The sequence below is a fragment of the Ammospiza nelsoni genome, chromosome 1 (genome assembly GCF_027579445.1).
Source record: "Ammospiza nelsoni isolate bAmmNel1 chromosome 1, bAmmNel1.pri, whole genome shotgun sequence".
Taxonomy (NCBI): domain Eukaryota; kingdom Metazoa; phylum Chordata; class Aves; order Passeriformes; family Passerellidae; genus Ammospiza; species Ammospiza nelsoni.
In genome coordinates, this window is record NC_080633.1 from 15,781,365 (window position 1) to 15,796,610 (window position 15,246).

General features: G+C 40.6%; 1 protein-coding gene across 21 annotated transcripts in view; it reads right to left on the reverse strand.

Annotated features, from left to right (window-relative positions):
* The window catches only part of SVIL (supervillin), a 134,113-nt gene that overhangs the window by 43,264 nt on the left and 75,603 nt on the right, over positions 1–15,246 (reverse strand). For 10 of the 21 annotated variants that reach the window (XM_059468577.1, XM_059468613.1, XM_059468542.1 and 7 more), the window contains 7 exons: positions 11,157–11,214; positions 10,882–11,033; positions 9,819–10,485; positions 4,695–4,778; positions 1,825–2,694; positions 1,330–1,494; positions 705–739 (listed from right to left, as the gene is read on the reverse strand). In XM_059468577.1, the coding sequence (XP_059324560.1) occupies positions 705–739; positions 1,330–1,494; positions 1,825–2,694; positions 4,695–4,778; positions 9,819–10,485; positions 10,882–11,033; positions 11,157–11,164 (1,981 nt within the window). In that variant the 5' untranslated portion in view covers positions 11,165–11,214. The remainder of the gene's footprint in view (positions 1–704; positions 740–1,329; positions 1,495–1,824; positions 2,695–4,694; positions 4,779–9,818; positions 10,486–10,881; positions 11,034–11,156; positions 11,215–15,246) is intronic. The other 11 variants (XM_059468672.1, XM_059468639.1, XM_059468664.1 and 8 more) reach the window with 5 other exon arrangements.

The window sequence follows — 15,246 nt, forward strand, 5'->3', positions numbered from 1 at the left end:
ACTAGCTGGCCATTCTGATTACCACCTTGTGTCCACATTTCTCAGAGGCTAAATTGGTATCCTCAGGAGCTGAAATCAGCATCCTCCAGATCCAAGAGCCAGCATCTCAGAGCTGCAAGGAATATCAGCTTTCAAATAGCATAAGGCATTAAATCTAAATATAGCTACTCATGAGATTACCTACTTAAATTGTGCCAGACTTGCCAAGGGTGACAAGAGGGAAAGAGAGCAAGATGGCAGACTGAATTCTGTAATTTAATAACCTGCATTTTGCAACTTCCTTAGCCAAAAAACAAATTAGCAACATCAGTTTCACAATATACTACAGGCTTTCTTTAAATTTTAAGTCCTAGACCAGTGATTAAAACTAACCAATGACTAATTTTTTTTCCCAACAACCAGCTTATTTATCGTCTAAATTAGGATAAAATCCAACCTCAACTATATAGAAAAGTTTCAAGCCATTCTCTGCTTGACTCCCATTTGAAGTTTGGTATCCACAGACAGACTTTTGGACTGAAAATGAGATTGAAATCGAGTCTGTAGTAGATATGGCCCTAGGAAAAGGGGTATTTCAACTATATATCATAGGTAAAGATATTTTCAAGTGGATTTTGTTTCCATTATCAAACAGTTCTTTAGTTAAAACAAAATAAAACACATCAAAGCCCATTTCTTCCTTGGAAAACAGTACAGCAACATACCGTCAGCAGTTGGTATTTCTGCATACAAGATTGACCTAGTGAAAAATTGTCAAACAGAAAAAAGTTAGCTGGAAACAAGACATCAAAAATGAATTTCAAATTCAGTCTGAAGTAGCAGGAGAATTTATCTGTTTTTCAAGTTTCATCAGTGTTCACTTGGGAACATCCTTTAATAAAGCATAAATGCTAGCAATTGCAGCTTAAATACAGTCAAGGAAAATTATTTCTAGTTCACCTTGCAGAAAATAAAAGTCTATGATTTGCAACCAGCTTTTTAACATAAAAAGGTACCTTTGGTGGTTTACAAAGAGAGTAAATGATAGAGTAGACTAGATGGAAAGGAAACCCTTTATATGAAACCAAAAGCATTTAACATTCAAACCAAACAGCTACAGTACTTAATGATGATTCACTGTTCACTATTTCAAATGGGAGGAATTTGCAACAAATTGGTTTTATTGGGGGAGGGGTTTGGATTTCATTTTGTAAGAAGCTACAATAAATTGTTTTTAATGACAAACAATAACCCTGAAAACATTTATTTTAATATATGGACAAATCTTGTCCCAACCTTGCTAATATCCACCTGCGCCAGAATGCTACACAGAGCTACGTACGTGCCTACCTATCTGTCTCCTTTCGTTCTGCTGATGTTATAGGTTGAGTTTTAAACCTCTCAGAAGTCTTTCTATTTTCACCAGGTGTAAAATAGCGCCTTGCCTTCCGTGGCCCACGGTCCCCATTGGCAGACACAGTACTACCTGCTGCCGACATCTCAAACCGAGACTCACTTTCAAATCGCACCACAGAGAGCGCATAGGAAAGAAAATAGGAGAGAGAAGTAAAACATAGATGTAAGCATCTCAACAAGTCCCCAGAGACCACTCTGCATGCTCCTCTGGGTCCATGCAGACGAACACATTCCAGCTACCCCACATCACAACTCGCACTAGCAAGCAGAAGCACAAAAGCAAGGATCAAACCATCTCAGCCTCCAGTACACTCTGGTGAGAGCTAAGCTGTGTGCTTTAAGTGCCGAACAACAACTGCTGTTGAGTGGGTGTAATTTTGCCAAGGACGTGCAAGTTTCATACGAAAATACGAGTGAAATGTCACCTACAGTTCCGTTTTCTTGTTGGCATTAGCAGACTCCAGAAAGACATTACGGAGCTGGGCAACAGAGACTTTTGTGTCAACCATGCCAATCTCACCATTTGGTGGATTTGCTTCCATGCTCTCCTTGCTTTTAAAAGGTTCTAGCTTAGTAGTCACAGTATAGTCAGACATGGAGCGAGTCAGGACCTTATGCTTTGTTGACACTTTCCAAACAGGAGCCTGTGCCTTGTCAGGCTGCAGTACAGATCCGCTCTGTATGTACATGACAGCTTCACTCCTTTCTACATTCTCAGGGGTCTTAAACTGCTGCTCTGGGGCCTGCCTCTTATTGCATTCCAACTCCCTCTGAACTTCTGAGTTAACTTTTGGCTTGCTTGCAAAGGAGGAGCTCCCCACAGGGGTCTCCAATTCTCCTCCGCCAAAGAGGCCTTCATGGTTCTTCCCTTGCTTGCGAATCTCAGATGGCAGAATGGGCCTTCTGCCTTTGGAGGCCTGTTCCCCTTCCAAGGAATCTTCTCCAGCAGGTTTTGCTCCGTAACCAGGTGCTTCCTTCTTTTCACTCTCCGAGGCAGGGGCTGCTGAGGGCTTTGTGTCTGTGGGGAGGAGGCTGCCAGCAGGGCTGTTTGCTGGTTCTTCTGCTGCCATCAGCTGAGCTGTGTGAGCAATGCCAGCAGGCTGGATATAGCCATGGATCGGCTGGCGGACGGAACTGACGGGCTGATTTAGAGCCCTATCAAAGGCAGACGTTTCTGTCTGGAGAGGCATGTAGTGGGCTGGCACTGGATGGGATTTTCTCTGAGATACTGTGTCTGTGGCAAGTTCAGGGCTTCCACGAGCACTTTCCTCTTTCACCAATTTCTCTCTAACTTTTACTCTTTAAGAAAGAAAAAGGATTAAAGCTGTGAACAGCAATACCCAATCTGGAAAGGAACACAGACACCTACTGTGGGTACAGACAGCAACATTGTAGTAAAATAAAAACCAATGCATCAAAATTAAGCAATCTTATGATGCAACCCCTTCCTTCCCCAGGTCTTAGCAGTAACACTGCTCAAAAACAGTCAAGTGATTCAGGGGCCATGGACATGCATGACTCCTGAGAAGGTAACTGTGCAAGCTCTGGGAACATACAGCATGTTCTCATGAGATCACAAGTGTGTTTGCCAAACAGCACATACCCATAGTCTCAAACAAACAAGATGATCAAAACTGCTTTTTATATTATCAGAGTGTTGGGTTCAGCCTGAAATTGCAAATTCTACTGGCAGCTGTGTATGCAGTCAGATGTTTGAAGATGTCTAAACACTGGGAAGCTTACATCACACCAAGACGTTGTTGCATTGGGGAAAGAGGTGAAAAGAAATGTTATCTCCACCTAGCCCTTCAGATATTTTGCCAGAGACTGGTTTACTTGTGTTTTTGTATATCATTTAAGATATCTGAAAAATCATATGTAGTGTAACCTGTTTCAGTAAGTGAATAAAAACATTGAAAGGGCAAGTCCTAAACCCAAATGCAGAACTATGGCATGGCTGTTGCTTTTCAGAGAGCTTGCAGGGAAAAAAACCATTTAAAAACTGAAACAGGTATTCTGTTTTAAAATGTTTCATTACATTCTAACATGCAAAACTTGCAACAAAAACAATTGTTCCCAAAAGTTACCTTACTTCAGTGTGTTTTCTAGAAACACCTCTGGACTTGTGCAACATCCATGCAAATCAGAGTTTTATTTAACATTTCTAAATGGAATATAGCAGCACAGAGGGAGACAAGCATGTGCAGCCAGGGGCTGCCTTTGCTGGAGCTGCTGCTGCAGGTAAAGCTCTCCAGCACTTTCACAACCTCACCAAGGCTCAGACACCTCACAGGGTGAGTGTCTGCAGATAACACACACAGTATTAAAAATGAAAGCCCTGTACTCCCTCCCCTCCCAAATGGGTATGAAAAAATAATTTTAGTTTCAAGGAAAGAGAGAGAGTCAAACTAGGAAACTACAGTTTGAATGTAAGTAATCCAGCTCAAAGTATGTGCAATTCCAGGCTTGCTACCAACAGACTTTTTGGAGTTTACATCATTAAGAAAAAAGAAAAAAAGTAAGGTTTAGGGGGAAAAAAAGCAAATTATTTAAGAGAATAATTCAGGATATCCAAAGTTATTTGAAACACCACTCTTTCTAATATTTTGGTGCTTCTTACCTCTGAAGATTGATGCACTTGTCAGGCAGAGTTACTTAAGCACATAAAGTGTGTTAAATCTGAAGAAGTATGCTTTGAACTACATGTACCAAGCATTCTCCAGAACATCCACACCAATGTTAGTACTGGGTTATAGGTATTACTTTAACCAGGAACATGAAAAACAGTCTTCCTGCAATGATTTTCATGGTGGGCTTACTGTAAATGTTACCAAACCAGGAGAAAGCAGCTGCCTGTAGCTTTGATAAAGATTTTGTTTTACTTTTCCATGTAATTTTTCTTTTTTACTTCTATTGTACCATCTCCTTTGGAATTCAAGGAGTTACTTGTAGGGAATGCTAAGATGGAAGGGTGTACAGTATAAAAATATGCTGGTTTGCAGAGCACAAAATGACATAAAATAAGAAGTTATAAAATCTAGTGGAAGCCAGAATGGTTGTAGCTGTGGAAGAAGCTTGGGGAATTTGTACTTCTTCATCAAAACACCAATTTGTTTTAAGTTAGAATAAAAGCAGATGCTTCAGAAAAGTTTCACAAGCTTTTTATTCACAAAAACCTTCACTTTCTTACTTGCTGCTGTTAAAGGAAAATTAAGGGCAAGTGTTAAATGTAGATAGTAAAAGGAAAGACGGGGAGTTTGCAGTCTGATTGTTAGCCACACAGATATGCTTCATGATACCTGGAGGGCCAGCTGATAAGTGAAGGTGTGTCCCCTTCCGAATCTTTCTGAAGAAACCATTCAGGTTTTGCTTTCCCTGCACTACTACAGAAAACAGAACTTCAGGTAATTTCTGAGACCTCAATACATGCTCCCATTATTTCTTCCAGTCTCCCTTCCCCACTGCTTTTTTTCTTTTTTTTGATTACTCAGTTGCAGAGGACAGTTTTAGAAAACAAAAGCAATGTACACTAATCCAATTCAAAGGTAATAAACTGGGAAAGAAATGATTATATAATCCCACAAACATATACAAAGTATGCAAAGTGGTAAAGATTCTGCAGAGGTAACTTTGTGCACATTGTCCAAAAATTGAGAAGTGAAAGCAACTACACAACCTTATTTTTTCATTTTCCACTGTGGGTCAGTTTGTGTAAGGACATCTGTAAAAGCTAGAAAAATAATTCCTTTAATTTGTGATTTAAAGTGGTAGAGATTGCTGCAACCAAAACAAAGGAGCAGTACGAATTTAATGAAGTGGAAAATTAATAATGCTGCATCATATTTCCAAAGAAATTCTCAGGAGCATCTGGAACCCCTCTGTCCTCTTGTAACCCTGTATCACAGAGCTTCAGAAATGCCCACCTGGTTAGCACACACCAAAGACACTGTGTCACTGGGTGACCTGGCACAGGAAAAACTTAAGGAAAAAAGTGACTCCTAATTTAATCTTGCCTTGACTTTATTCTGTTCACATTTTGGAGTTGAAAGCAAAAAAAGAAAGAGGAGCTTTTAAAAGCCCTGCAGCAGTGTAAGAAAGGCTGTTTGCTTCCTACATAAAGTTTCTCAAAAACTTTCCTAAAGCTCACCCTCACCTACAATCCCCCAGCAACAGTAGAACACATCAAGTACTTTTAACCTTGCAGGCACAGCCTGTCCTGCCACATTAATGTTTACAAACTCACTTCCCAGAGGTGACAAGCATCCAGGATGCTTTCCATTACTTATGAAAGAACTTTTCCATTGGAGAAGAGCCATTTGGGATAACACCCCCAAATTAAGTTCCAGGTCATATACTTCATTTTTTCTTAACTACTCTTTTATGAAAAATAGTCGGAAAAAGTTAAATCAACAACTGTTCTGGAGATAACAGTGTATTTGATGCAAGTAAGTTTAAATTTGAGAACTCACCTACTGTTGTCATTGAATCCAAATCTATCTTAGAACAGCAAACACCAACTGTTGAAACACCTTCTGTTTGTTCCAAATGTTTTTGAATCCCTAACGGAATTGACCAAAGAGGAGGCAAAACCTTTCCACAGAAGCTGACTAGAAGCAACTACCTGGAATTGTTTTGAAGCACAGGAACTTCCTTCTCTTTTAATGTGTACTTTGGCACAATTTTATAGTGGGCACGGCCCAAGCAGTAATTATTTGTACTTGATCATTCATCCTTTGAAGAGTGCAATCAGAAGACCGTTTGAATTTAATCAGCCATTTCAGGAGCCAAATGCAGGCAATGTCAAATGATACCTCCTCAGTGATGGGTAACTGGATTAATTATTAAATCTTAGTACTGAAGTCACAAAAGCTTTTCATATATATTCCAAAGTGAGCTGCATTTATTTTCCAATTTAAACTTGGGAAATTTAAATTTAACAAAACCGATTTTATGGCCTGTATATAATGTGGAACTGACTTCAGAACAGCAGTCACCTGAAAAACTGGAATTAGCCTTTTTTTTCTCTTGTGCAAATAGCTTTATAGGGACCACCACAGAGCAACTTTAAATGGACTGCATGGACACAATGACTTTTTTACCACTCAGAATCAGGGACAAGTGTTTCAGAGAGGTTATTCTCACATCTCTGAATATTATACCAGGGAGTACACACTGGCACTGAAAGTGTCAGGGGTATTAAATAATGGGCTCTTGGCAATATGGCCTTTAAAATACCAGCTACTGCCTACATGTATATCCAAACAAGAGACCAAATCCCATATTTAAGCTCTTGGCTGCTTTAAGTACTACACCACATCTTGGTGGGTGCAGATAGTTTCCTTCACAAGATAGACAGCAATTAGGGGAAATTTTTTTTATGCAAATACTACTCAAGCCTCATCCAGAAAAAAATCTGAAATTAGAGATAATGCAGTCAGCAATTTGTATTATATTATTACTCACAGAATAGTTTGAGTTGGATGGGACCTTTAAAGGTTATTTAGTCCAATCTCTCTGCAATGAGCAGGGACACTTTAACTAGATGAGGTTGCTGAGAGTCCCATTCAACATCACTCTGAATGCTTCCAGGGATGAGGCATCTACCTTCTCTCTGAACAACCTGTGCCAGTGTTTTACCAGCCTTTTTGTAAGAAAATGTTTTCCTTATATCTAGCATCAATCTACCCCTCTTTTAGTGCAAAACCATTCCTTCTTGTCCTATCAGAAAAGAGGAATGCCCCTGTCAAAAAGTCTGTCCCAATCTTACAATCACCTCCTGCAGCACTGAAGGGCTGAAATCAGATCTCCCTGGAGCCTTTTCTTTTCCAAGCTGAACAACCCCAACTGTCTCAGCCTTTCCTCACAGGAAAGGTACCCCATTGCTCTGATTATTGTTGTGGCTCTCTTCTGGACTTGCTCCAACACTCCCATGTCTTTCCTGTGCTGAGGATTACAGATACAGTATTCCAGGGGGAATCTCATGAGAGTGGAGTAAAGGGGCAGAATCACCTCTCTCAACCTGCTGACCATGATCCTTTTGATGTGGCCCAGGACCCATTTATCTTTCTGGGCTGCAGGTGCACATTGCCAGCTCATGTCCAGCCCCTCATCCACCAGTTCCCCAAAGTTCTTGGCAGAGCTGCTCTCAATCTGTTCAACCCCAGACTGTTCTGGTACTACTGGGGCTTGCCCCAGCCCAGGGGCAGGACTTTGCACTTGGCCTTACCAAAGCCGTCAGGAGACTCTGATAAGCCCACTTCTCAAGGGGGACTTGTCCATGTCCCTCTGGGTGATTTTCCCATCCTTCAGGAGTGTCAACCACACCACTCATCTTGGTGTCATCTGCAAAACTGCTGAAGGTGCACTCAACTCCCTTATGTCATTGAGGGAGACATTAAATATCCCTGGTCCCCACTGAGACCCTTAAGGGACACCACTTGTCACTGATGTCCATCAGGACTCTGAGCTGCTGACCACTACTCTGGATGCAGCTGTCCAAACAATTCCTCATCTACTGAACAATCTGTCCATAGCTCTTCAATTTAGAGAGAAGGATGCTGTGGGGGACTGTGTGCTCTTGCAGGAGCACAGGCAGAGACATCTGTAGCCTTTCCCTTGTCCCCTTACATAGTCACTCAGCCACAGAAGGCCACTAGATGGGACAGGCAGGACTTCCCTTGAAGAAGCTGTGCTGGCTGTCTTGAATCACCTCCCTGTCCTCCATGTCCCTTAGCATAGCTTCTGACTGGATCTGTTCCATGATCTTCTCAGGCAGAGAGGTGAGGCTGACAGGGCAGCAGTTTCCAGTATCCTCCTTTCAACCTTTTTTAGAGATGGGTGCAATGTTTCCCTTTTTCCAGTTACTTGGGACTTCACCTGACTGCTCAGATATCATGGAGATATATCAGCCAGTTCCCTCAAGACTCCAGGATAAATCTAATTGGGTCCTGTAGCCTTATTTTTGTTCAGTTTCCTCAGGCAGTCAGGAACATGATTTTATTCTTATAATGGAAGGGACTTTGCCTCCCCAGTCACCACCCTGCTGTCCACCCACTCATGAGGTGTGGAAAGTGAGGTTGCTATTGAAGGCTGAGGCAAAAAACTAGCTGAGCCTTCTCCTCATCCTTTGTTACCAGTTTGCTTTGACCTTCCATATCCAGCTAACATACCTGTAGAAGTCCTTGCTATGCTTTGCATTCTTTGCCAAATTCAGTTCCAGCTTCACCTTGTCCCTCCTAACCTCATCTCTACACAACTGGGCAATGTCCCTATACTCTTCCCAAAACACCTGTCACTGCTCACTACTGTGCATTCACTTCTTTAATAATCCATGTTGGTGTCTTTCCTTTTTTTTCCTGATTTCTCACAACTGGGAACTGAAAAGCTCTTGTGCTCTATGGAAAGCATAAATGGTTGAGTTTATACCAGATACCTCAGTTTCTTAAAAGTAGTCAATAGTGTTCAGCGTGCACATATGTATAAAATTAAGTTCTCATTTACATAATTTTTAGTTGCAACATTTTAAGTTAAGGTTTTACAGTTATTATTTTCTATCTATCCGCCCAGCAAGAAATTAAAGACTCACACTTAGAGAAAATCATACTTTAAAAAAATTCTTAGTCACACATTATTTTCAGTCAGCATAAGAATTTGACAGTATTTCTATACCACACTGAGAAATTGTAATGTAAAATTAGTGGAAACTATTTTTTTTTTCTCCTTCTGGAAGAATCTGGTTACCCTATTACCACAGTATATTTGTCAAGTCTACAGCAATTCAGCATAGAATTTTAACTCTCCCTTCTGCCCCTTCATGCATATATATGCCTGATATTATCTAAAAAATTGTCTACCACAGTACAAAAGACTTTTACACTTTCACATCAGGAAAGCAAATCAACTATTATTTCAACTGACCCAAGACACTCTTCAGTTTTTAAGTTTGCAAACTGTTTTGTTTTGGCAGAAGCCATCATAAAGATAGTCAAATCTTCACTGAGAAGCAGCTTGCCTCTACTTAGAAGCTCCCAGACAGCAATTGCAAGATATAGAAGAAAGAAAGTTAAAGACTTGCTCTAATAGGTACCAAAAAACAAAACCCAAGGAGATTTAGAACCATAACTCCTTCAATTTCTAGTTTGTGTCCTCCCCACAAAGGGCCTAATTTCAGCAAAAATTCTATAAATATAAAGTGAAACCAAGGACATAGCTAATTAGAGAAATACATAGCCACTTCCTTGTATCAGACACACACTGTGATAAATAAACCCAACTAATCCATCCTGAGACATCCAAAGCAACTAAATACATTCTTCAAGGGTAATAAATACACTCTCACTAATACCGTAGACACTGATGCAGAAGCTGAGTAAGATAAAGGAATCTACAGCAAAAAAAAAAAAAAAAAAAGAAATCATACCTACCTTTGTCTGCTGTTACTGTGCAAGGGCTGGTCATTCTGCAAGTGGGTGGGTGAGGCTGCCCGCTTGGGTGAGGAGAGGGACTCTCGGGGGGTTTGCTTTGGTGGCATTGGCACTTCGTTATAGCAGGAAGAGTCTCGTCCAGAAAGGGAAAGGGAGGCAGAGCTATCCAAGGCTGCTGAAGGCTCAGAAGCCTGTCTAATGGCACTGTCATCTGCTTTTCTAACACCCTTTTCATTTGAGAGGTCATCTTTATCTTCACGGCTGGAGTACTCTTTGGAATCAGAAATCGCACTCTTTGATGACTTTGTCTCAGTCCTGGAAAAATAGAGGCTGCCATAGTCCTTGTTTTCATCATCTTGCCTTTCACTTTTCACTCCCTTTCTTTCCACGCTGTCAGGATCTTTCCTTGCCCGTATATATCTGGATGAGTAGTCAGAATCCAAATCAGACTCAAGGGCTAATCCATACTTCTCTGCCAGCTGGCGTCGCCTCTCTGCCTTGTACCTGGCTATTCTCTCTGCTTTTGACTCCAGTTCCTGGACATCCATATTTGCTGTACTGTACAAGGGCTCTTTATTACTTCCTGTGGTTTCTGATCGGTATCTGGATGATCTGGGGTGTTTCTCTACAGATGAATCTGAAGTTTCCTCCTCCTCATTTGATCTTCCTGTCAAAAGTACAACATATATGAGCAAGTCCTTCCCAAAACTCCAGGTACCCCATCCACCCCTCAAACTGATTGAACTAAAAGCTTTCCATTTTCTTACAAATCAAAGTGACTGCACAGACACATTATATTTTTGCACTTTTGTCTCCAAAAGCACACACAAACAATTAAGAAATATGTATTAGGAATAATTCTTTAATAAGTAATAGTTCTCAATTCAAATAGTTTTTTTAAAGCAATAAACATTTTTCAAGTAAGACAACTGGAGACTTAAAAGGCAATTTAAAAACCCCAAACAACCTGACAGAGCTCTTCTGTAGAAGAGCTTCTAGGCTGATAGTGTAGCAAACATGGAGTAATTCAGCATTGCAATATGGCCTGCCATGTGCCACTCACCTAGGTGGGGGCTGTATGGGTCAGTTGCTCGCATATATCTTGGTGTGTCTTCCTCTAGCAAACGGTGTGTGACTGATCCTGGGCAGTTTTGTAGAAGAATAGGCTGTGTATCATTCTCAATTCCCTCTAAGCGCCTAGCTATTCTTTCCTTTCTGAAAAATATGTGAAAAATGTGAAAACAGGCATCTTGAAGATTGGAGGGCATAGTTTCTACGAGGAGGTAACAAAACAAGCTGTGTGTTTTGTTTTATGGGCCAAACACTTTTTTCCTTTACCTTTTCATTTCCAAAAAATCTCGGTTGTTTGGTTCAAAGAGTTTTCTTAATTCTGAAACTGAGACAACAAAACATTATGTAGCTTATAAAACAATAAGTTTCAGAAACTTGCTAAAATGTTTTAGAATAAGAAGGAACAGTCAAACAAAGTTCAATGGTTTGAAATAGCTTTTGGGAGGAAATGAGCATTTTCCTCTTGTTTTCCTAGTTTATTAAGGTTGTGCTGTCAGAAGTGCATTAGGCACATAGGTGTGACCATCAAGTACTCCTCTCCACATACTTCCAGGCTAATCCCAAATCTGCTATGTCCATCCTAGCAGTTTTCAAGATGTAGTGTATGCTGGACAAGTTGTATTTTGATTAGCTAAAGTCAAACTTAAGTGCCCTAGTAACCCATTTCAAAACCAGGTATTATGGAAAGTCTGCTTGCCCTGCCTACTCAAAGGTCAGGGACTGACCATGTTTAAATAGAAGCAGTAAGGAAGAGGTCCCCTCCTCCTTACTTTCCTCCACACCCTTATATTGATCAAATCCCCAGAACCCCAGTGACTCATTGCTGAAGTGAAAATTACCATGCACCATCATGGTACCTCTTGCATGGTTAATAACTTGCTACTTTGCTATAACTTTCCCTAGTAATTTTAATTTTACATACTTTCCTTCTCTTCCCCTGAAGCCTTTGCTGGTGTGAAGTGCCAGCAGACAGCTGCCACAGTCCACAAAACTGCAGTGAACCAAGGGGAGGCACGATAGATGAAGTAATCCCTATATATACCCACATCTGTGCACGTGCAGACCACACTGCAGCAGTGAGTGCTACACAAATAAGTGCAGGGTGGCTTCTTACCACCAGGAAGAGAAACTGCCCAGGCTGTCCAGGGAAGCAGTGCACTGGGGTGGGGTGTGCCTAACACACAGACACGCACATCCACATATTGTGACCTTGGCAAACGTGGTGCTGAAAGCTGTGTGCCCCTATTCTTGAGCCAATGCACATCTGGGGCTCTAACCCTGTTGACCCAGGGATCAAAAGTTAAAGCAAGTGAAAGTCTATGCCTGCTAAACTGGCAGAGATTGCCATCAGAAACACCTGATGAGTCAGGAGTGTCTAGCTGACATTGTTCCACTGCAGAGGTAAACGTATCAGCTTATTTTTCTTGCTACCAGATCTCATTGCTCTAGATAATTGGAAGATAAATATTACTGAAACACCGCCCTTTTAAGGTCAGATGCACCTTTTCTGCCTTCCCTCTGCTGCAAGAACTTGACATGCATGGCTTGGTCAGGGTTCCAGCTGAGCTGACTCATGCAGGAAGTTTGCTGTACTCAATACCAGTGCTCACACCTCACAGATACTGTTGACATTGACTGTCACATCAACCTTACATGCTGAAAAGCCTGAAAGTAGGACTACAGATAAAATGTGCAGGATCATCAAGAATTAACACATTCTGATCCTGAACCAACCCCAAGGCAAAGATGAGCCTTTATGTTGTGTTTTCACAGACTTTTCTCTCAATGCATGAGCAGTTTCCACTGTTGCCCTGCGTACTCAAGCTGTGCTGGCAATGCAATCAGCCATTTGAAACCAGCCTTCATTTCAGATCCACACCAAAGGAAATTATTTCTCATAAAGACTTTGCTCTCACCTCCCCAAATCTACTGTTTCATTGTGTTCCACCAGCTATTAGAGTTTTTCTGTTCCGTCTTTCCTGTTCCATCCGTTGGCTATATACACACAACATTGTCAAAACAAAACCTGTAATTGTCTGTCTTCAGACAAGTCAAAGGCCTCTGGAACTCAGAGTTACTAAAATCACATTCCATCCACATCCTGATCCTTTTTTTTTTCCCTAGTCACCAATTTATACAGTCACCAAATCCATCATCAGAGAACAGGTCTTTTACAAGCTTTAGTTAATCTCTAAAGCACAGCTTCATTTATTAGTGAAAGTCTTCTCTCCCCCCACCCTAAGTTGTCCACATACAAGAAATGTGGAACATCCAAAGAACTCCTAAAGCATTAGCTCAACACTCTCCTGCTACTTGCTAGCTGAAGTTCCAGAGATTCTACTACCACTTTGCAGACCTAAAAAGAGCACAGGTCTCATGAAAAATGTCTCCCAACACCTCCCCAAACAACGTGGGACAAAAATAGCATGGGACTACTCCATGCTGCCTTACACTTTTTCCAAGGTTGAGATTACAGAAGTAATTTCAGCAAGGTTGGACACAACATCTGCAGAACCTTTTGGGGGAAAGCAGTTCCAGCAATATTCTTGTTTTGGTAAGGAGGGAAAAAGAAGCACAAAAAAAAAGCAAAACCAAAAGAAGATAAAATGAAGAAAATCTTCTAGCCTAGTGGTTTCTTTTTGATGAATAAAATATTTTACTTCAAAACATAAAAATCAGTTGGAGACATTTCACTCCCAAGGACACTGATTGGCCCTTGCAAATTTAGGTGACCAATTTCTCATTTTTAGTTCACAATTTGAGTATGTTGGTGCCAGCTCCCATCTGTCCATGGGATGTTTTCCCATGTGACCATCACAAATAACACCATGGGAGCGCTAAAGAACAGCAACACTTCTACCTAAAAAGTAGCACAAAAATCTGATTCAGCACACAAGAAAACACTAAGAAGCTTAAAATAATTAATTTCACAGTAAAAGCTCCTTATCTAGATTACTTCATGGCAACACATTTGTAAGCACCATTGGTCAGTTAAGGGCAAGAGGAAGAACAGTCACAGCTCAGAAACAGCTCTGAACTTGAGGCTTTATTTTAGGATGTTGAGCAGGATGCTGTGGTGGGACACCCTCTGAGGTAAACTGTCAAGAGGCATCTTAATTATGGCAACTGTAGTCCTTCCAAACAAAATTTACTTCAGAATACCTTTATTTAGGAAAAACAGTATTGTTCTGTATGTTGATCCAGAATGAAAAAAAAAAAAAAGTATATTTGGAGGGCATCTTATGTTTTAAAACCTCCTTAAATTAAGGTGGAATATTTCTTATAGAAATATATATTCACAGAAATCTTTCCAAAACCTGCTGCAGAATATGAACATACTGAAAGCCCTTTTTGACAGCTGCAGAAGGGACATGTGAATAAAGTTGCAGCCATGAGACAGCAGTCTTCTTTTTACAACACAGAAGCTGTAAAAACTCAATTAAGCCTTCCAAAAGTTCATAATAGAGAGGGAGCATGTACACTTGTGAAGTCTGGGTAGACATGGATCAAAAGGTTACCTGCCAGAGGATTAATTTCTCAGAGATGGTAAATAACCATTGCAACACAGGTACCACATATTTTCATTTTGAGGAAAATTTAACAGAATAGCAAAGCCTACCAGCCTCATTCCTACTTCTTCCTCTCCACAACTGGAAAGGTGATGGTCTTAAAACTAGACTGGAAAAGCATTTATCTTCTGTTTATGCCAGCAAACATGTATTGACATGTTCAATGCCCAACTGCAGGCCTCAGTTCAGTCTGTATCAGTTGAAAAGTAAACATATCCCTTCAATTTCTCAACATATGCAAACCTGGATCACAATTAGGCTCTAGAAAATAACCTGGATTTTCAAAAAGCCCTGGACTTTAAGTAGTCCCCTTGGAATGCAAACAAAAGCTCCCACTGCTGATTCTTAAGACTGGTACACACCAAATATGATGCCTTCATTATGAGACTATTTTTTTGAAAAATAGAAACATCCTGGAATAGAAATTAGTTCACTGTGAAGCAACTTACATATAAGGCTTCTCAAATGAAGGCTCAGTTAAATTGCTGGCCACATGACTGTAAGGCTAAGGAATAATGAAGGACTATGGATTATTACTTTCTGGTGCTGTCAGAAGTCTGTATTGCATAAATGCACATCACTCTATTCCATCATTCTGCCAACAATGTTCCTTTCTGAACATCTGTAACGATCATATTTAAAAGCAAGCATGTCACTTATATAGCATTTAAATGCTATGCTGGAAGAAGTGTTTCTTTCCAGAGGAACTCTGCAACAAATGACATTAAAAGAGCAAACCAGTTCCTTCATGTTGGAATTAGTGCATTTAGCCTTGTAGCTAGTTTGAA